The sequence below is a fragment of the Peromyscus maniculatus genome, chromosome 22 (assembly GCF_049852395.1).
Source record: "Peromyscus maniculatus bairdii isolate BWxNUB_F1_BW_parent chromosome 22, HU_Pman_BW_mat_3.1, whole genome shotgun sequence".
Lineage (NCBI taxonomy): Eukaryota > Metazoa > Chordata > Mammalia > Rodentia > Cricetidae > Peromyscus > Peromyscus maniculatus.
This window is the reverse complement of record NC_134873.1, coordinates 3938946-3959659: the sequence shown is the minus strand read 5'-3', so window position 1 is coordinate 3959659 and position 20714 is coordinate 3938946. Positions and strand designations below refer to the sequence as shown.

General features: G+C 62.8%; 2 protein-coding genes across 4 annotated transcripts; one reads left to right on the top strand and one right to left on the bottom strand.

Moving 5' to 3' along the window:
- The first annotated feature begins 475 nt into the window (after positions 1-475).
- Positions 476-7712, top strand: Reep6 (receptor accessory protein 6). 3 transcript variants are annotated; one of them, XM_042267176.2, is made up of 6 exons: positions 476-696; positions 4382-4475; positions 4670-4808; positions 5372-5540; positions 6063-6147; positions 6522-7712. In XM_042267176.2, exons 1-6 carry the CDS (start codon positions 582-584, stop codon positions 7381-7383), a joined length of 1464 nt encoding a protein of 487 aa, XP_042123110.1. In that variant the 5' UTR covers positions 476-581; the 3' UTR covers positions 7384-7712. The 3 variants fall into 3 exon arrangements, with proteins under 3 accessions (XP_042123110.1, XP_006978246.1, XP_006978247.1); XM_006978184.4 differs by having other exon boundaries at positions 477-696; positions 6063-6143; XM_006978185.4 differs by lacking the exon at positions 6063-6147 and having other exon boundaries at positions 477-696.
- A 3328-nt stretch (positions 7713-11040) lies between these two features.
- On the bottom strand, positions 11041-19630 carry Adamtsl5 (ADAMTS like 5). The gene is made up of 14 exons (XM_006978181.4): positions 19498-19630; positions 18771-18839; positions 18526-18610; positions 17257-17420; positions 17067-17158; positions 16354-16414; positions 16144-16252; positions 15142-15269; positions 14588-14699; positions 13174-13260; positions 12924-13090; positions 12598-12796; positions 12432-12503; positions 11041-12313 (listed from the first exon to the last, which is right to left on the bottom strand). The coding sequence occupies exons 4-14, from the start codon at positions 17356-17358 to the stop codon at positions 12012-12014; spliced, it is 1431 nt and encodes a 476-aa protein (XP_006978243.1). The 5' UTR covers positions 17359-17420; positions 18526-18610; positions 18771-18839; positions 19498-19630; the 3' UTR covers positions 11041-12011.
- Between the last annotated feature and the right edge of the window lie 1084 nt (positions 19631-20714).

Here is a 20714-nt window from a genome sequence, read left to right as displayed (position 1 = left end):
GCACCCTCCACCTTCTATTTGGCTCCCCCCACTTTCCTCTATGCCCCTCCTCCGAGAGTCAGCCCGGCCTCCCCAGGTCTTCCAATCAGCATCGTTCTTTCCCACCGTAGTCCCGCCTCCTTTGTGATCAACCCCGCCTTCTCTAGCCTGTCCAATCAGCACTGGCCCTAACCGGGCACCTCCCACCTGTTCCTCGGCTAGCTCCACCCACTTTTAACCGCTCACCGTCAATAATCAACGGCTTGTCCAATCAGTACCGTGCCACTCCCTCCTGACCAATCAACGCACCGGAAGCCTGGCGCCCCGCCCCCTCCGGCCTCCTCGAGGCTCCGCCGGCCTCCACCCTGGCCAGAGGGCCATGCGGCGGGGGAGACGGGGCAGGCCCCACCTCCTTTGTCCGCCTTGCCCTCCCATTGGCCAGAGCCGGGAGCCGGGGGCGGAGCCAGGGCGGGGGGCTGAAAGCAGCGGGCCGGGGGCGGGGCCGGGCGGTGCGCGGGCGGTCAGGGCCGTGCGCTCTCGGGGCGGCCGGTGCGCGAGGCTGCGGGTGTGCTTGAGCGGGCTGCCCCGCGCCCGCCGCTGCCATGGACGGTCTGCGCCAGCGCTTCGAGCGTTTTCTAGAACAGAAGAACGTTGCCACCGAAGCGCTCGGGGCGCTCGAAGCCAGGACCGGTGTAGAGAAGCGGTATCTCGCCGTGGGTGAGCCTGGAAGAGGGGTGCACGTCGCGGGTCGCCGACGGGCGCCGTGAGGTCCTGGGTCCCATCCCTGGCAAGGGCGCGCGTCGCGGGTCCTAGACGGGTTCCAGGGGGCCCCGGGAACCCAGACCTGGCTCCTGGGTTCCATCCCTGGAAAGGGGGCCATGGCCCAAGGACCGGACGGGCACCGTGAAGGCTTGGGTGCCCTCGCCCTGGGAGCGGTTCCCGTCTTAGGTCTCCCGACGGGTTGTGGGAGGCTCTGGGAGCTCAGAGCTAGCTGCGGTATCCCTAAAAGGGACTCACATCCCGAGTCCTTGTTTAGGCGTCGTGAGGTCCTGGCGACTCTGACCTACCTGGTCCCTGAGGGCCTCTGCAAGGCCGTAAAGACTCAGACCTGGAAGGATTGCTTATCTCAGGTCCCTGAGGGACCTGGCGAAAGGCCTGAGGGTCTAGGCACCCGGACCTGACTCTAGGGTCCCATCCTGCCTGGGAAGAGGTGCACAGCTGAGTGTCCAACAGGAAACTAAGATGTCCTGAGCCCTCATCCATGCAAGGGGAACATGTTCTGGTTCCCCCATGGACCCCGACGCCTGGGGACTCTGACCTGCCTGTGGGGTCTTATTCTAGATTCTGGAGAAGAGGATCTTTAATTTGTCTGCCTTTTCTCCAAGGTCTTTGGAAAAGGCCACCCTAGTGTTCCGAAGCGGTGCAGCCTGCCTCTTCCTGGGGCCCTGGCTGCATACCAGGCCCCAAGTTCCTGCAAGTCTGGTTTTTCCAGTGGCCCAGCTGACCCCTGTGTGGGTGGAGAAACAAGGGACGCCCCCACTCAGTCCACTGCATGTTCCCAAACCCTTCTCGAATATTCTCATGGAGAAATTGTCCATGCATCTCTGGAACATGGAGACTGACCCAGCACCCTGACCTCTTCCTCTTGCCGCAACACAATAGCTTTGAGTCAATGTTTAACTGAGGTGTCAGCTGGGATTTGGGGGGTTGGGAGCCTGGGGGAGGAACCATCCAAGTATCCCAATTGTAGGTCCATTCTAGTTCAGGCCTTTCTGCAAATGTGATAAGGGCCCCTGTGTCTTTCCAAAATGATTTTCATGTGCCCCCTTTTTGTGTCTTCAGAATCCCACAGCCTTGTCCTGAAGTCCCTTCCTGAATCGCAAGGCCATGGGGGTTCTATGTGACCTGTATCCCAGGTCATGAAGCCCCTTCTCCAGACAGACGGATCCCAAGAGTTCTGTGTTCTCTCACTTCCTCACTAGCTGGAGGGTGGACTCCCGTCCCTGTGTGTGTGTGTGTGTTTCTGGTATCTGTGCCCAGATCCCAGGATGTCCCTCTCCTTGGGGTGACACTCCCACTGTGCAGGGCGCCCCAGGTACAGACTGCAACCTCTGATCAGGGTTTCCCCATCACTAGGGAAATTACATCATAGTACCCGGGGAGGGGGTGGCCAGGAGGGGAACAGCTTGGGTGTCACCAGGAAGGAGACTGAGGCACAGGGGTCAGGGCTGTGTTGGAAAGCTGTCCATCTCTCCACGTCCTGCCCCTCTGTCACTGAGTCTCCTCTCCCTGCCCTATGGGCTTGGTGTCCACGATTATCCTCCTCCCGCTGAGGTTGCAGTTAAAGAGATTGAGGGCCCAGTACACTAGGACAGCCCTTCCCCCATCAATCCCAGAGACGGGGAGACGGGGTGGCATCCCCCACCTGCTTCAGGACACTTATCTCAATAGAGATGGATTCTTAGGTTTCAGCTGCTCCAAATGGGCACCCTGTGCCCCCAGGCCCGAAATGAGGCGGGCAGCTTAGACTCAGGGCAGTGATGGGAAGGTGACCCTAGCCCCCTGGGTCCCCCTCCTCTTCAGCCTCAGGTCCTGGAGGATAAGACCCAGAGCAGGTGGAAGGAGGGGCAGGTACCCTGACCTTAGACACAGAAGCCTGTGTCCCAGCAGATAAGTCTGGGGGAAGGAAGGAGGAGACATCTGGGCCCCAGCTACCCCGAGGGCAAAGGTCCCCTCTCACAGATAAGCTCTCCCATCTGCCAGCTCAGCCTAACCTCTGACCTTCCCGGGAGTGCACAAGGCCCCAGGCCCCCAGCACCTTCCCACATGCTCCCAGCTCTCCCATGACTCTTTCTTTCTTTCTTTCTTTCTTTCTTTTTTTTTATTTAAGATTTATTTATTTATTATGTATACAGTGTTCTGTCTGCACGTATCTGGCCCAGCAGGCCAGAAGAGGGCGCCAGATCCCATTACAGATGGTTGAGTCACCATGTGGTTGCTGGGAATTGAACTCAGGACCTCTGGAAGAGCAGCCAGTGCTCTAACCGCTGAGCCGTCTCTCCAGCCCCCCCACCCCCATGACCCTTTCTAGCATCAAGTTTACAATGGCAGCCAAAGCCCCAGGCTTTTCATTGCTAAGAATGTCTTAATGGCCAGAAGGCCGCTCCCTCGAATGTGGTAAGGGACAGTGAGGGAGCTACAGGGCCGGCCTCACCGGCCCGCGGACACTCCAGTGTGTGGAGATCTGATCGGTGGGACTGTAGAACATGGAATAGCACAGCCCCCCAAACAACCAAGGAGAGAGAGTGTGTGTGGGGGGGGGTGGGTGTGAGTGTGTGTGTGTGAGTGTGAGAGTGTGTGTGTGAGGGTCTGTGTGTGAGTGTGAGTGTGTGTGTGTGTGAGTGTGTCTGTGTGTGTGTGAGTGAGTGTGTGTGTGAGTGTATGTGTGTCTGTGTGGTGTGTGTGAGTTCGTGAGTGTGTGTGAGGGTGTGTGTGTGAGTGTGAGAGTGTGAGAGTGTGTGTGAGTGTGAGTGTGTGTGTGTCTCCTCCCATCGAGTTGTTGGAGCCATCAGATCGGGCGTCCCCGATTACTTGGCAAGTGTCTTTCCCTGTTGCACCCTCTGGCCGGCCACTCTCCCCTCTCTGGAGACGGCGTTTCCCGGGACCTGCAGCTTGCTGCTGTGGTGACTGTCTAATGAGGTCCAAGGATCCGTTCGTCTCTGTCCCCTCTGCCAAGTGCCGGGGCAGCAGACACAGTGCAGCAAGCCTGTTTGCCTTCTTTTGGGGCATGTGCTGGGGGCCCAAGCCCAAGTCACCATGCTCGCATGGAAAGCATCTGATCAACCCTCTAGGTAGCAGGGTTTGAGACATGGATTCACGTAGCCCAGGCTGGCACTGAACTCACGGCATAGAAGTGTACTCTGTGTGTACACTATCACACTAGCACTCCAGAGGCTGAGATAGGAGGAGCCAGGGTCCAAGGCCAGTCTGGGCTACAAAGCAAGACACAATCTTAAAAAACAAACAAACTTCAACAAACCAGCCAACGCGGCAGAGCACACCTTTAATCCCAGCACTCGGGAGATGGCAGCAGGCAGCTCTCGGTGAGTTTGAGGCCAGCCAGGGCTGCATTGTGAGACCCTGTCTCAAAGAAAAAGACAAAGAAAAAAAGAACAAACAAACAAACGAACTCTTGACCCCAAACCGAGCCCCAGCCTGGAGCTGAATGAGGTCCTTGCCAGCTCTGGGGCACTCGGGCGCTCCCACCCCATGAGGGGGATACAGCAGACATGAGACCAGGGTTCAAGGCAGCAGCCGGGATGCGCTGCCCGGAGTGTCACCAGGAAGGAGGTGCAGGCTGCAGACGACACCAGGGACATTGCGGGCCACCCTTGTCTTCCAGGAGCCCTCGCCCTCCTAAGCCTGTATCTTCTGTTCGGCTACGGGGCGTCTCTACTGTGCAATGTCATCGGATTTGTATACCCCGCATATGCTTCGTGAGTGCGGGCGGGGGCCGGGGGCGGGGCGGGGCCGCGGGCGGGGTGGGGCGGGGCGGGGCCGCGGGGACGGGGCGGGGCCGCGCGCGGGGCGGGGCGGGGCCGCGGGCGGGGCGGGGCCTCGGACGGGGCGGGGAGGGCTCCGGGGTTCCCGGGGAGCACCCGAGTAGCCATGTGCATTCCCGTCTGCACAGAGTCAAAGCCATCGAGAGCCCAAGCAAGGAAGACGACACTGTGTGGCTAACCTACTGGGTGGTGTACGCCCTGTTCGGTCTGGTCGAGTTCTTCAGCGATCTACTCCTGTTCTGGTTCCCTTTCTACTACGCGGGCAAGGTGGGCAGGGCCTGTGTGACAGTGTGGTGTGGTGGGCAGGGCCTGTGTGACAGTGTGCTGTGTCCCCGTGTGTGTGTGGGGGGGCAGGGCCCTGTGTGACAGTGTGCTGTGTCCCTGTGTGGGGGGCAGGGCCCTGTGTGACAGCGTGCTGTGTCCCCGTGTGTGTGGGGGGGCAGGGCCTGTGTGACAGTGTGCTGTGTCCGTGTGTGGGGCAGGGCCTGTGTGACAGTGTGCTGTGTCCCCGTGTGTGTGGGGGGCAGGGCCTGTGTGACAGTGTGCTGTGTCCCCGTGTGTGTGGGGGGGAGCAGGGCCCTGTGTGACAGCGTGCTGTGTCCCCGTGTGGGGGGGGGCAGGGCCTGTGTGACAGTGTGGTGTGGTGGGCAGGGCCGTGTGACAGTGTGCTGTGTCCCCGTGTGGGGGGCAGGGCCTGTGTGACAGTGTGGTGTGGTGGGCAGGCCCTGTGTGACAGTGTGGTGTGGGGGGCAGGACCTGTGTGACAGTGTGCTGTGTCCCCGTGTGGGGGGGCAGGGCCCTGTGTGACAGCGTGCTGTGTCCCCATGCAGTGCGCCTTCCTGTTATTCTGCATGACTCCGGGGCCCTGGAACGGGGCGCTAATACTGTACCATCGCGTCATACGACCACTGTTTCTAAAACACCACGTGGCTCTAGACAGCGCCGTGAATCAGCTCAGCGGAAGAGTGTTGGACGTGGCAGCTGGGATAACTCGGGACGGTGTGTACTCGGGGTAGATGCCCAATGGGCTGGATCTGGATCCTGGGTTTGTTTGTTTGTTTTCCTTTGGGTTGTTTTGTTTGTTTGTTTGTTTTGAGACAGGATCTCATTTGTAGACCAGGCTGGCCTGGAACTCATAGAGATCCACCTATCCAAGCCTCCCGAGAGCTAGGATTAAAGGTGTGTGCCACCACACATGGCGAGTTCATTTATTTTGAGACAGAAAGGATTTCGTGTAGCCCAGGCTAGCTCACTAAATAGCTGAGGGTGACCTTTTCATATTCATCTTCTTGCCTTCCTGAGTACTGGGGTGACAGGTGTGACGGTGTCACCCCCGCCCTCTCTGGCTCCTGGGTCTCCGCTGGCCCTCTCTGTCTGCCCCTCTGGCCGGATTGCCTTGGTCTGCCCGCCTGTCCTGAGCCTCCTGACTCGGGCTTCGCCCCTGTCCTGCATCCTGACCACCCCTGCATGGCTCCGCTTTTCTCTTACTGTGCCTCTCTCTCCCTGGCTGTCGGGAACCAGTACTGCAGGCCCTAGCTCGGGGTCGGGCTCTCGTCACCCCAGCATCAACAACGGAAACCCCAGCCGCTCTGGAACAGGACCGTATGTAATTCCTCAGGAGGGGCTGTGCAGGGTTCCTGTGCATCTGTGTGCATGTCGTGTGTGGCTCTGCATCTGTGTGCCTGTCGTGTGTGGCTCTGCATCTGTGTGCCTGTCGTGTGTGGCTGTGCATCTGTGTGCGTGTCGTGTGTGGCTCTGCATCTGTGTGCCTGTGTATGGTGGTGCGTGCTGCTCTGGGGACGTATCTGCAGGTGCCCGTGGACGAGTGTGTGCATGCGCCCCCGAGGAGCAGAGTGGGTCTGTGTTCAGATGTCAGCAGGGGGTGACCCGCTTGCCTCTGCAGCTGAGCTGACGGCACATTCCCACGGGCTCCCCAGCCAGCCTCATCCGCCCTCACCACCATCCCTTTCCTCTCCACAGCCAAGACAAGTCAGACCCCGCTCCTGAAGCACAAGTGAGGTCCCATGGCAGTCTGTGTGCGGAGCCCCTGGACAATGACAAGGAACACACAGCTGACGCCCAGGCCTCTGACTCCTCCTTGGACTCCCACACGGAGACCCGGCATCAGCGCCGAGTCTCGAGCCCAAGCAAGCCGACAGGAAGCCCGTCACGGGCGGTGAACGGGCAGTCTCCGTCTCCAGTCAGCCCAGGTTCCACTAACGCATCCCGGGGCCAGCTGGCCACCGGCTCAGTCAGCGGCTCCCAGATTCCCAGCAAGGCCCGGGGCCATCACAGCCGGGGCAGTGTGTCTTCCAGGCCGGCACAGCGTACCCGGCTGCCCAGTACCTCCTTGGGGTCCTCTCAGCCGGCCATGCGCTCCGGGGGGTTCTTACAGTCAGGGGTCCGGACCGCAGGAACTTCTCGGACAGCAGGCCGTCACATGGGAGCCAACCAGCAGAACCCTCAGGCGTCAGCATCGGCTCAGCCGAGCGGCCGGTCAGCAGCAGCCACGGCAGCATCCGCACCCACCTCCACACAGCGCGTCAGCGTCTCCAACCAGGGCTCGCCCAGGGCGCGGTCGCCCAGCCCGTCCCCTGATCACAACCAGGCCGGCAGCGATCCAGGGGATGCGGGTTCCAAGAACAACAAGCAGGGGCAGAAGGGCCAGGCCTCGGAGCTGGCCGGCAGCAGCTCGGTGCCCGAGCTGGCCCCCCGTCACTCCGATTCCTCTCTGGAGTATATGTCCGAGTCCACCACGGAGATCACCTGTAAATGGCCGGGTTATAGTTACCAGCTGCGCTGCCCAAGGCACTGCTGGCTTTTACAGCACCTGGCGTACTAGGGCCGCGCCTGGACACCTGCCCACGGGAGCCACACAAAACCACTAGACCACTGGAGCACCATATGAGAGCCACATCCAACACCCGTCCACGAGAGCCACAGTGAACATCTGCCCACCTACGGAACAAAAGCAAACATCTGCCCACGCCACCATGTGAAACACCCAGCCGCTGGGCCCCTACATGTAAAACCTGCCCATGGATTCCATGTGAAACATCTTCCATGGGAGCCCCACATGAAACACCACTGCAGTAGCACATGAAACACCATCTGGGGTCCCACGTGTAACACCTATCCTCCAAGGCACGCAATAAAGTCACCGGCTCAGGCTCCCGAGTGTGTCCGCTCAGCTGCTGGGCGGGGCTATCGGGAATTAACACCAACCACGTGGTCAGGCCCGAGGAAACAGAGGCAGGGGAAGGCAAAGTCACCTACCTTGAGTCCTGCCAAAGGTGCCAAGGCATGCGCAAGCCCAGGCAGAAAACACGTGTGTCCCTCCCTGAGACAGCATTTTGGTGTGTAGCTCAGGCTGGCCAGGAACATACAGTCTCCCGCCTCAGCCACCCAAGTTCTGAGCCACCCTGCACGGGAAAAATAGTGTTAGCATTCACTCCCGATAGGGCATCCACGGGCCAAAGACACGCCATGAGCCGGTCCAGCTGGGAGTGGAGGCTCACCCCAGCCAGAGTGACCAGTCCCTCCCTGTTACTGTTCCTAAGACCAGAAAGGTTTCTCGTGGTTTTCTAAGATTTCTAATTGTTTTGTTTTGTTTTGTTTTTGAGACAGGGTTTCTCTTCGTAGCTTTGCGCATTTCCTGGATCTTGCTCTGTAGACCAGGCTGGCCTTGAACTCACAAAGATCCTCCTGCCTTTGCCTTCCGAGTGCTGGGATTTAAGGCGTGCGCCACCAACGCCCGGCTAAGATTTCTAATTGTTATATTTGTCTGTGTTGGTCTGTGCATGAGGTGCCCAGATGCCAGAGGTACCCGTTGCCGGTGTGAGCCACCAACATGTGTGCTGGGAAGGGAACTTGGGTCCTCTGTAACAGCGTCACACCTGGTCCTGTTCCCCCTCCTCCCTCCCAGGGAGAAATGTCAGTCCCCACAACAGTCACACCACACAGATCAATCACACCCCCCACACAACAACCCCGGTCATAGGCTGTGGCCAAATTGTCCCCTCATCTCAGAGGCAGAGGTGGAGACAATCCACATCCTGGGTTTGCTTGGAGAGGAGAGTGTCGAGGAGGTGACCACGTGAGAGAGCCGCTCTGACACCTGACTCTTCTGCCTCGCAGAGTGGGGGCTGGGATCGGTGTGGCACGGAGCCAAGTCCAGGCTAGTGCCCTGCAGACAGCCAGGCCACAGACCAAGACCTAGTCAGTGATTAGAATTTATTTTTCATAGTTCTGGGATGGAAACAAGGGATTCCTGAAGACTGGACCAGTGCTCCACTCCCTGACCACGGCCCCAGCCCCTCATTGGGGGATTCTGGGCGGAGCTCCACCCTGGCCACGCCCCCAGCCCCTCACTGGGGATTCTGGGCGGGGCTCCACCCTGACCACGCCCCAGCCCCTCACTGGGGATTCTGGGCGGGGCTCCACCCTGACCACGCCCCAACCCCTCATTGGGGGATTCTGGGCGGGGCTCCGCCCTGACCACGCCCCCTTTCACTGAGCTTGCCACCCCTACCTAGCCCTTGGAAAGGAATCTCCAGTAGAAACCACAGTGGGGTCAGCTATAAACCCTGACGGTTTATAGCTGTGGCCAAGTGGTTCCTAGGGTGACTTTGTCACGAACAGTACTGTGTAACTTAGTCTCTCCCTGCTCGGGATGTGTGGCCTCTATGCATCCAACACAATTTTAAAAAATGGAACAGCACAGAGCAGTCCACAGTTCCCCCCCACCCCCACCCCCCCGACCTCGGTGCATTCCAGTGGAGAAGGGGTAAGAACTTCGAGATGCTGGGCTCAGCGCATTCATTAGTTCAAGACCATCCCCTGCTACATAGGGAGTTTGAGACTAGCCTGGGCTACATGAGACCTGTTCAGTAGTGTTTGGGCTGGGTGAGGCATCACAGGTCTTTAATCCCAGCACTCAGGAGGCACAGGCAGGAGGATCTCCATGAGTCTGAGGCCAGCCTGGTCTACATAGCAGTTCCAGGACAGCCAGGGCTAGCTACACGGTGAGTTCCAGGCTAGCCTGGTTTACATATTAAGTCCTAAAGAAAGTAATAAAAATAAATTCAACCAAATCATCGCGGAAGTGAGGTCAGGAAGACTGTTTGCCAGGGGCAACGGGAGCTGCTGTCCAAAGGTCCCGGGGCAGAGGGCACGGCCTGTGCAAAGCCCTGGTGCAGGATGGGGCCTGGCATGTTGTCCCTGGATCAGAGTGGGTGGTGGCGGCGGGAGAGGGAGGGAGCCTGAGGGCAGAGGGACCCGCGGGAACGTGGAGCTCTGGGAGGACTTTGGCTTTTGCTCTGGAAGGATCCAGGGCAGTCATTGATTAACCTTCCCCAGTCCCGGTGACTGGCCCCCTGGGCACTAGAGATGGGCTGCAGCAGCTGGTTTGATCTGACCGTGTGGCCTGCGGTGAGGGGGTGGGTAGGGACAGCAGAGGGGGGCGCGGAATCCAGCTTGGGCATGGGGGGGGCAGCAAGAGGGAACTGGCAAAAGCTCCTCCCATCTGTGGTGGGCCCCACCCACCCAGGGCAGCCAATGGGGAGGCAGTGGAAGGGAGGGGCCCTCCTGGCAAGGCCAGAAACCTCCCCCTGCCTGTTAAACTACATAAGAGCCAGGTATGGGTTAGGATAGGATGGGGGACATCCTCAGCTGCATAGTGACTTAGGGTCTAGCCTGGGCTATGTGAGGCCTTACTGACGGGAAGTCATGGATTTGGCAGGGCTGGCCATCAGCCCAGGGATGCTCTGCCCAGCTGTGCGCACATCGCCTGAGGATTTGAACTCAAGCCCTCCCGCTTACGGAGCAACACTTTACCAACGGAGCCACAGCCTCAGGCCCCTCCGCCTATCTTTATTTTGAGACAGGGTCTTCCTTAAGTTTCCCAGGTGGCCCTGATGTTCACCCTGCCTCCATTCCCCGCTGGGGTCACAGGTCTGGGCCAGCAAGGTGTCTCCCTGTGGTTATTCCAGTTACTGACGACCCCCAGTGTTTTCACGTGAAAACACCCCCCTTTATTGGTCACCACAAAGAGCCACATCTGAGGTGAACGGCATTCTGGGGGACAGCCACCTGTCTGTCACTGGAGCTGGCAGGCTGGGCGATGCCACGGTGCCCAGGGGAGCATCCGGCCTCACGCTCCCGGCTGGCCCAGCACGACCAGCCCCCTGAGCCTTCCTGCTACTTCTGGGTTACTCCTGTCATGTGCACTGGACTCAGCGCCGGGCCCTGGCCCGAGATGACCCTGGGTCACGTTGGGCAGCCATTATAGGTGAGTGTGAGGTCGCCATGGCCTGCTGGAGCTGTGCCCTGTAGACCATCTCCCACCCTGGGAATCGGTGGTCCAGCCACGAGGGGGCGCTAGGACCCCGGAGATCCCTGTAGACCCCAGCTGCACGTGGTGTGGGATTTGGGGGAGATTCTTGGTGCCCTCTACACCCCAGTGCCATAAAAGACCCATTAAACAAATGACCCAGCCGGGTGGTGGTGGCGCACGCCTTTAATCCCAGCACTCAGGAGGCAGAGCCAGGCGGATCTCTGTGAGTTCGAGGCCAGCCTGGTCTACAGAGTGAGTTCCAGGAAAGGCGCAAAGCTACACAGGGAAACCCTGTCTCGAAAAACAAAACAAAACAAAAAACAAATGACCCCTGCTTATCTCAGAACAGCACTATGCCTCCCCAGGACTTGCTGGGTCTCCCGCTACAGTCAGTGCTCAATAAATGTTCGTAGACAGAGCTAACAGATGGGGAAACTGAGGCCTTTGGAAGGGCGAGGCGACGGGTCAGAGCCAGAGGGGGTCTTGTGGAGGATCGAGGCAAGGCTGACAGTCCGCTGGCCTCTGGATCCCAGTCCTGGATGTCACTGAGGACAGGTTAGACCATATGACTGAGGCAGGACCCAGAGAGGGACACCCCACTGGGGACGGCTTGTTGAGAGACCCATGATGTACAGACACTGAAATGAACCGACAGCCTGGACAGAGCCCAGGTCAGGAGGCACACCGATTCTCTGTGTGTCCCCAAAGTCTCACACCTCTGTGCTGGTCTCACGTGGACCCAGTACCCTGGGAGGGGGTGTCAGGAAAAGACAGTAATTTGGGGTGTGTCTGAGCTGCCTCTGCTAGGGCGTCCCTGAGCCTAGAGAGCTGACGAGCGGCGGGGAAGGGCCTTGTTCTTTTTCCGAGTTCTTGTACTCGGAATTAAATAGTAATTTTAAAAGGGACGGGCCAAAGTCGTTTGGTGGAAAGGTAGCCCGGCAGCGCAGGCCTTTAGTCCCAGCACTGGGGAGGCCGAGGCAGGCGGATCTCTGTGATTCAAGACCAGCCGGGTCTACGCAGAGAGTTCCACGCCAGCCAAGGTTACAAACACAGTGTCTGGAAATATCCTGGCGGGAGATTTTTCTGAGTCACCCGACACCAGAAGCAGCAGCTGGTGGGCTCGTAGGGCGGGAGGTTTAGACTGGACAGCGCCGAGCAGCCAGGCGAACTCGGCTGTCCTCCGCCGGACTCCAGAGCCGAGCATAGCCCGCGAAGGGCAGCAGCAGCCGGTCCTGTGTGCCATCGGGGCTGACCAGTCGCCTGACAGCCAGTAGGTACTCCCGATGGGGGGCCAGTGGTGGGCAGGGGCAGGGGCCTGGCGCCCACACATACTCTCGAGTGCGCAGCGGTGAGTGGTTTTTGTAGATGAACAGGACACGCACCTCATAGCGGGTCTCCTCGGCCTGCCGGTGGCGGCCCAGCACGCGGGCTTGGAACACTGCACGAAGGTGACACCGGGGGTCAGCTGAGGTCAACGGAGAGGGTCAGAGCAACTATCCAGGAGGAGTTAAGGGTCATCGGGGTCAGCAGAAGGGGCCGAAGGTCAGGGGTCTCACCAAAGTCGCTGCCGCAGTAATGCAGAAGCCGGTGTGCGCGACCCCTGCTGTCCGGGCATGGCCCGCAGGGGTCTACGGGGGAGGGGGTGTTGTCATGAGTGACACGGGCCTTACCCCTGCCTGATACCGCTTCCCCCACCCCACCCCCGCGCTGCCCTCGCCTCACCTGGGGTCAGGGATGCAATCCGGGCAGGGATGGCCTCGGGGACCGCAGGGGTGTCCGCAGGCTGAGCCTCCACCTCCCGAGGCTGAGGCTGTCGCAGGGGCCAGCCCAGGGCCTGCGCCTGCGCCTGGAAGGGACCGTAGCGCTCCCGGGGCAGCCAGAACTCGAAGTGCACGCCTGGATTGGGCTCCCGCAGCAGCACCTGGAGCGGGAGGGCGCGGGAGCTGGTGGCCCGCCCCGCCCCTCGGACCCCTGCCTCCCCATCTAACTGACCCCAGCGTCCCGCCTGTGTCCCAGGCTCCCGCCTCGAGCCGTCCACTCGGGCCCACCTGCAACAACAGCTCCTGGGAGGTGGGCCCGGCCGCCTGCAGAGTCTCCTCGGGGCCCGCCCCGCGGGTGTAGACCACGCGGGTGCCCGCAGCCTCATAGGTGCCAGGCGGGCTGGGCACCCCGTCCGCGCCGTTCAGCACGTAGCGCCCGTCGCGGGTCACCAGCGCTGCAAGAACCCAGTCAGCCTGCGCTCGCGGGAACCGCCTGCCCCCACACCCAGCCTCAGTTTCCCCAGACGCCCCGCAGTACCCAGGTGGTTGTGGCTGCGCTGGGCCACGCGGATGTGCCTGGCGCCTTCGGGGATCAGAGTCACGTTCCAGTAGCCGGCGAAGGCACCTGGGGCAGGCGGGAGGTTGGGGGTGTAGCACAGCAGGATTTTCTGGGATGCGCTGGTGTGCGCAGGTGGAGGGGTAGCGGTTTGCACTGGGACGCACGGGGGTGGGATGCTCTGGGGTACACAAGAGACGGATACTCGGGGTGCGCAGGGGAGGGATGCTCGGGGGTGCGCAGGGGAGGGATGCTCTGGGGTACACAAGAGACGGATACTCGGGGGTCCGCAGGGGAGGGATGCTCGGGGGTCCGCAGGGGAGGGATGCTCGGGGGTGCGCAGGGGAGGGATGCTCGGGGGTGCGCAGGGGAGGGATGCTCTGGGGTACACAAGAGACGGATACTCGGGGGTCCGCAGGGGAGGGATGCTCGGGGTGCACAGGGGAGGGATGCTGGGGGTGCGCAGGGGAGGGATGCTGGGGGTGCGCAGGGGAGGGATGCTGGGGTGCACAGGACAGGGGAGGGATGCTGGGGTGCACAGGACAGGGGAGGGATGCTCGGGGTGCGCAGGGGAGGGATGCTCGGGGTGCGCAGGGGAGGGATGCTCGGGGGTCCGCAGGGGAGGGATGCTCTGGGGTACACAAGAGACGGATACTCGGGGGTGCGCAGGGGAGGGATGCTCGGGGTGCACAGGGGAGGGATGCTGGGGGGTGCGCAGGGGAGGGATGCTCGGGGTGCGCAGGGGAGGGATGCTCGGGGGTCCGCAGGGGAGGGATGCTCTGGGGTACACAAGAGACGGATACTCGGGGGTGCGCAGGGGAGGGATGCTCGGGGTGCACAGGGGAGGGATGCTGGGGGGTGCGCAGGGGAGGGATGCTCGGGATGCGCAGGGGAGGGATGCTCGGGGTGCGCAGGGGAGGGATGCTCGGGGGTGAGCAGGGGAGGGATGCTCGGGGGTGCGCAGGGGAGGGATGCTCGGGGATCCGCAGGGGAGGGATGCTCGGGGGTGCGCAGGGGAGGGATGCTCGGGGGGGTCCGCAGGGGAGGGATGCTCGGGGGTGCGCAGGGGAGGGATGCTGGGGGTGCGCTGGGGAGGGATGCTGGGGGCGCACAGTAGCCAGGTGCACTTTGGATGCGAGCATGTGCTCAGGGACTGATAGCTTCGGATTAAATGAGATGCTGCTGAGGAGAGGCAGGGAAGGGGTTAAGAGCGCATCCATTCGAGAGAGGGTGGGACGCTCTGTCGGCGGCCAATCAGGGTGAGGGCTTGCGGAGCGGGGCCTCCGAATGTCCAATCAGCGAGAGTCTCGGCTCCCGGGAGCCCGCCTTGTGAAAGGGACAGCCCTCTCCACGGCACTCCGCAAGCGCATGCGCTGGGGCGGGACGGGGCAGTCACCCGCGTCGCGGAACACGCGCTGCACGAACAGGCACGAGTCGTTGGCGCCACCGCAGAGGCCGCAGCGGTCCTCGAGGGCGCCGGAGCCCAGCAACCCGTCACAGCCGGGGCTCTGCGGGGGACACGGGGTCAGGGTGGGCGTGGAGGGGGCGTGGCGGGGCGCGCTGAGTGGGCGGGGCTCACGACGAAGAGGCGGGGCTGGAGAGAGCGCTCGGCAAGCAGAGGGGCGGGGCCTGGCGATGAAGCCTGGTGGTGGGCGGGGCCTGAGTATTAAGGCGGGGCCTGAAAGGAGGCGGAGCCTAGGTAGAGCCCGGTTGGGATTGGTGTGTTGGGCTTGGAAGGAAAGTGTGGGAGGAGCCACGAGCGTGTGACTGGAGGGGTGGGTGGAGCCCGGAGCCAAATGGGCGGGCCTTGAAAGACCTGGAGGGAGGGGCTTGGGCCTGGATCTGGGCGATGGGCGGAGTCTAGTGTGAAGGGGCGGGGACCGACGTAAGTGGTGGGAGGCGGCCGGGGCGGGGCCTGCAGGGAAATGAGCTGGTGGGGCGGGGCCTCACCAGACAGCCGCCTGCGACGCACAGGCCCTGGGACCCGGGGGTGCAAGGGGTGCCGTCCAGCACGCGGCCGAAGCTGTGGTAGAAGGCGTGGCCCTCGGCCAGGCAGTTGAGGTCACACAGGTTGGGTGCTGAGGGCGGGAGGGGTGGGTGAGTCCGGGGCCGGCCCCATGGCCCGCCCCGCCCGCCCGCCTCCTCCAGCCCTGCCCAGCTCCACGCTCCCGTCTCCAGGCCGTGCGCTTTCTTTCTTTTTGTTTTTGTTTTTGAAACCGCGTCTCTTTACATAACCCTGACTGTCCTGGATCTCGCTCTGTAGCCCAGGCTGGCCTCGAACTCACGGAGATCCGCCTGCCTCTGCCTCCCTTGTCCTGGGATCAAAGCCGCGCGCCGCCACCTTCCCTGCACCCCTGTCTCCTCCATCCCCCGCGCTCCGTGTCTCCGTGCCCTCCAGGCCACACCCCCACTCTGCCCTCCAGCTTCCCATCCCGGGCCAGGAACACTGCCTTGAGTAAGTGAGCAAGCCTGAGCCTTGCTGTACTGCCGGCCTGTGCCTCAGTTTCCCTTCCCTGTCCGGTGGGACCCGCAGGCTGGCTGGCGGCAGACCTAGTCGATGCTGTGGGGGAGGCACGGGGCAGATGGAGGGCGCCCCGGGAGTTGGTGGCGTCCCCGCTGGCCGGCCTACCTGCCCCACCGAGCCGGCCCGCCTGTCTCCCTTCATCTGGAGGCTGCTGCCCCGGGCACCCAGTTATATAAGCTGCTATTTTCAGCTCCGTGCGACAACATTTCCTGTTAGTGGGATCAGCCTGAAAACTGTCGGCCTCTGGAGAAAACTCTTAAAGTCAGTGCTCAGCCTAGAGGTTGACGCTGTGCCAAAGGGACCGCTTCTCCCTTCACCAGCTCCTACGTATGCTTCAAAACCCCATCCCAGTGCCTGCGCCTCTGGGTGTTGCCGGACTCCTTTCAAAGTTCTCTCTCTGTTTCACCCCAGGAGGTCAGATTACTCACCCCCGTGGAAGGGCACCCATTGGTAGGTCTTCTGGGTGCCCAGGACAGGGTGGCCATTGTAGAGAGCGCACTGCAGGTCGCGGAAGGGTATCGCCCCTGGGGGGCAGTCCTGGGAGAGGACACAGATGGGTAGAGGAGACCAGGGAGACCAAGCAGGGGCCTTTGGGGCGGGGGTACCAAGGCAAGAGGGGTGGGGCGGACTCGGCTTACGGGCAGCTGGCAGACCCGGTACTCATGGCTGTCGCCCCAGCAAGGCTCCTCTCCGGGGAGTCTGCAAGAAGCAGGGTGGCCGGGCGTCGCAGGACTCCACCCCGGGGACCCCCCCACCGGGACCCCCACCCCGGGGACCCCCACCCCGGGCCCTCCCCATCGGGACCCCCACCCCGGGGACCCTCCTCATCGGGACCCCCACCCCGGCGACCCCCACCCCGGAGACCCTCCCCATCGGGACCCCCACCCCGGGGACCCTCCCCACCGGGACCCCCACCCCGGGGACCCTCCCACCGGGACCCCCACCCCGGGGACCCCCCACCGGGACCCTCACCCCGGGGACCCTCCCCACCGGGACCCCCACCCCGGAGACCCTCCCCACCGGGACCCCCACCCCGGGGACCCCCCACCCCGGGACCCCCACCCCAGGGACCCTCCCCACCGGGACCCCCACCCCGGGGACGCCCCATCGGGACCCCCACCCCGGGGACCCCCACCCCGGGGACCCCCCATCAGGACCCCCACCCCAGGGACCCCCACCCCGGGGACCCCCCCCGGACCCCCTCCTCCCCCCGGCCAGGCCGCCCCCCGCCCGCACCGGCCCCGCCCGCATTCCAGCCGGCCCGCGGGATGAAAGGGCGCACGGCGTGTGTGGGCAGGCCAGGGGCGCGGCCCGGCGGGCCAGGGCGGCCCCGGGAGCGGCTCCCGCTTACCGGACACAGCGGCGGCTGCGCACAGCGACGCCCCGGCCGCAGGAGCTGGAACACCTGCTCCAAGACCCCCAGGGCGTCCACTCCCCCGGACCCTACTTGAGGGTAGAGAGGGGGGTCAGCCAGGGGGAGGGCGGGGGTCCCTGCCGCATCCACACCCCTGCGCCGCTCCCGGGCCCTTTCGCCCCCTTACCTGAGCAGTAACAACCCCCAAATCACAGCTCAGGAGGGTCCACAGCGAGAGCAGAAGGTTCCGGAGGAGGCGCTGAGCAGCAGGACCAGGGTGGATGGCCATCTCAGCCCTGGCTGGCTGTGTGATCCCCGAGGGCAGCTGAACCTCTCTGTGCCCTCTTGTCCCTAAAAAGAAATGAGGTAACAGCAGCCCCGCCCCCTCCCCGGAAAGCCTCGAGGGGGCCATTGGCTCAGGTCAGGCCCTCCGCGGGGACTAGGAACTTCATGTGTTGTTACTTGTTTTGAAATTAATTTTAGTTTGAGATGAATGTGGTGGCCCACGCCTGTATTCTCCGCACTTGGGAGGCCGAGGCTGAGTTCGAGGCCAGCCTGGGCTACAGAGTGAGTTCCAGGACAGCCAGGGCTACACAGAGAAACCCTGCTTCAAAACAACAAAGCAAGCCGGGCAGTGGTGGCGCACGCCTTTAATCCCAGCACTCGGGAGGCAGAGGCAGGAGAATTTTTTGCCCAGCCTGACAGGGTGCTGGGAACCAAACATGGTTCTCTCAAAGGGCAGGATGAGGCCTCGAACCCTGAACATCTCCCCAGCGCCTTGCTTGTTTATTGGAGACAGGGTCTCACTGTGTAGCCCTGGCTGTCCTGGATCTCTCTCTGTAGCCCAGGCTGGCCTCGAACTCAGAGATCCGCCTGCCTCTGCCTCCCGAGGGCTGGGATTAAAGGTGGGAGCCACCATGCCTAGGTCATTTTTTTATTTTTATTTTTTGAGACAGGGTCTTGTAGCCCAGGCTGGCCTCGAACTCAGAGATCCGCCTGCCTCTGCCTCCCGAGGGCTGGGATTAAAGGTGGGAGCCACCATGCCTAGGTCATTTTTTTATTTTTATTTTTTGAGACAGGGTCTTGTAGCCCAGGCTGGCCTTGAGCTCCCTAGGTAGCTGAGGATGACCTTGAACTCATGACCTTCCTGCCTCCTCTTCTAGTGCTGAAGACTAGGTGTTTGCCCTCCTCCTCCCCCTCCTCCCCCTCCCCCTCCCCCTCCCCCCCCTCCTCCTCCTCCTCCAGTCTTGCTCGGGTAGCTCGGGTCAGGCCCAAACTCTGGAAAATCCTCCTGTCTCAGCCCCTGGGTCATGACTAACAGACCCGGGCTGCCACACAGTCCGCTTAATCTGCTGTTATTATTGGTAGTGTGTTCTTTTCTAACGCACACAGTAGGTGCCTAATGCCAACCACGGGAGGGATCCTTTAAGCACAGTTTATCACCCCTTCCATCTACCTTCTTGGGTGGCCAGGAGCCAACCATTCCGGTTCCTCGGGCCTCAGTTTCCCTGTCCGTGCAGTGTCCATGAGTCTCTTAGACTCTGTAGAGGGGGCAGCCGGGGGGGGGGGGGGGCTCCTTCAGAAACTCGGGATACAATGGGTGCCGCCCTCCGGGCTGCGCCCCAGCCTCTGGGGACCCCTCTGCTCCCAGACGCCCCGTAGCCTAAGGGAACCCCCCCGCGGCGGGCGGGGAAAGCTGACCTGGCCTCCTTCCTGCACGAGTGCCATGGTTTCATCCGCCCGGGGCGTGGGCTGCGGCGCCCCGAGGGTCTGCGGAGAAATGGGCAGGGTAGGGCTGAGCAGAGGCCTCAGTTTCCCCCATCTGCGGGGACCGGATGAAGTCATTCTCGGCCCACGCCCTCCTCGTGATCCGGGCCTGGCAGGACAAGCCAGGAGGGACGGGAACCAAGGCCCCGTGAGTCCCTGCCGGGGCCGGGGCCAGGCGCTCTGAAGGGCACGCAGGAGTCCCGCAGGGTCCAGGTACCCGGGGAGGGAAGGCCGGGGTCCCCCAGCCCGGCCGGAGCCAGGCTCTCCGCGGTGGTCAGCCGCACTGACGCTGTCATCCCACCCTCTGGGGCACCCTGGAGACCGAGGCGGCTGGAACCCCTGGGGCGTTGCTTCACGACGCCCGCCGGGAGCCCTCCCTCCGCGGCCCCGGAGGCTGGGCTGGCCCGGGAAGGAAGAGAGAGGCTGGGGAGGGGACTTCGTGGGGGGCCTCCTACCCCGGCTGTCAGTGCCCTCTCGGGAACAGCACACCCCTCTCCTGCACTGGCGTAGCAGGGCTTCCGTTCCACCCCGGAGGAAGTGCGGACCCCCCAAACTCACCACCATCCTACGGATCGCTGCTTTCGCCCCAAGGAGGGAAAGGAGCCAATCGCATTGTCGCCACACCAGCCGGGATAGTGGCGGGATGAGAAGAGGGACTTACCGGCTGCTCAGAGCCCTCGGCAAGGCGTCCAGGCTTCCCTGGGACGCCCCAGGGACTGGCGGAAGCGGCGGGGCCCCGAGGTGCGGGACTGGGGAGCTCGGTCGGTCCCTCCCACCCGGGCCTCCCAGGCGCGCCCAGGCTGGGGTCACCGAGGGCGCAGGCCCGGGGCGCCCTCGTGCGGTGGGAGAGGGCGCAAAGAGTTGGGCATGGAGCTGCGGCAGGGGACTGACCGACTGCGCCTGGTAGCGTCGTCGTGGCCCAACGTTGGTCGTGGTATCCTGGGTGCCAGTGACCTTGGGAAGTCCAGCTGCGGGGCGGTGCGCGGGGGTGACCGGGCTGCTATTCCGGGCGCCGCACTCAGGGCCGGGGAATGTGCGCGGAGCTGGGGCTCTGAGTGGGACAGTGCGTACCCCGAGTACCCCGTCCTGGTCCTCAGCACCCCGCAACCTGACTCTCCAACCCCGTCCCCATCACCCGCTCAACCCAGGCTCCTACCCATCCCAGGGGGCCCCCACCCGGTCCCCATCTCCCCCAGTGAGTCCTCCACGCCCCCGGGAACCCATCTCCCTCTCGATCCAGACTCCCCACCCGGGTCCCTAGCATCCCTTCCCGAGGCCCCGCACGCCCGCTGGGGGCGGAGGGACCCTCCCTGCCGCACATTCCCGGGCGCTGCCGTCACCGATCCTCCACCCAGCCCCGCCCTCCAGGCCCGCCGCCAGCGCTGCTTCCCTCGCCTGGTTCTGGCCCCAAGTCCTCCGCCTCAGTTTCCCCAACCCTGGTACCTAGCCAGCTCCTTTTGGATCCTCCAAGGCTCCCAACAACCCCACTTCCTCCGTGGCGTCCCCTGGCAGCCGGGGGGAGGACTCTACGACAGATAGCCGGTGCCGGGCGCTGAACTTGCCTCCTCCGGGAAGCGCACCTGGCCGACCCTGGTGGGGAGAGCTTTCCCCTCAGCGAGCAGGGCCTGCAGTATTTACTCCATGCAGGGCACAGTGCCTGCTGTATACACCTGCTTCAGGGTAGTCTGCTGGACAGGGCCCAGCCAGGGACAGCCATTGGGAGCGTCTCAGAGTATAACCACTCAGTGCCATCTTCAAGTCACTGTGTGCGCATGGCTGTGAGCCAAGCCGCCAGCCCCAGCCAGGGCAGGAGGCCACCCGGGCCATCACCCCAACTTCTAACGCCTATCGTCCCATTGAAGAAAAGAGTTAAGGCCT

Bases quoted from the DNA above. Each gene is read 5' to 3' on its own strand.
- Reep6 (XM_042267176.2), top strand. From the start codon at position 582: ATGGACGGTCTGCGCCAGCGCTTCGAGCGTTTTCTAGAACAGAAGAAC. The intron at 697-4,381 runs GTGAGCCTGGAA...CTTGTCTTCCAG, and splicing joins GAAGCGGTATCTCGCCGTGG to GAGCCCTCGCCCTCCTAAGC. The intron at 4,809-5,371 runs GTGGGCAGGGCC...GTCCCCATGCAG, and splicing joins CTTTCTACTACGCGGGCAAG to TGCGCCTTCCTGTTATTCTG.
- Adamtsl5 (XM_006978181.4), bottom strand. From the start codon at position 17,358: ATGGCCATCCACCCTGGTCCTGCTGCTCAGCGCCTCCTCCGGAACCTT. The intron at 17,159-17,256 runs GTAAGGGGGCGA...ACCCTCAAGTAG, and splicing joins TGGGGGTTGTTACTGCTCAG to GGTCCGGGGGAGTGGACGCC. The intron at 16,415-17,066 runs GTAAGCGGGAGC...TGCTTCTTGCAG, and splicing joins CGCAGCCGCCGCTGTGTCCG to ACTCCCCGGAGAGGAGCCTT.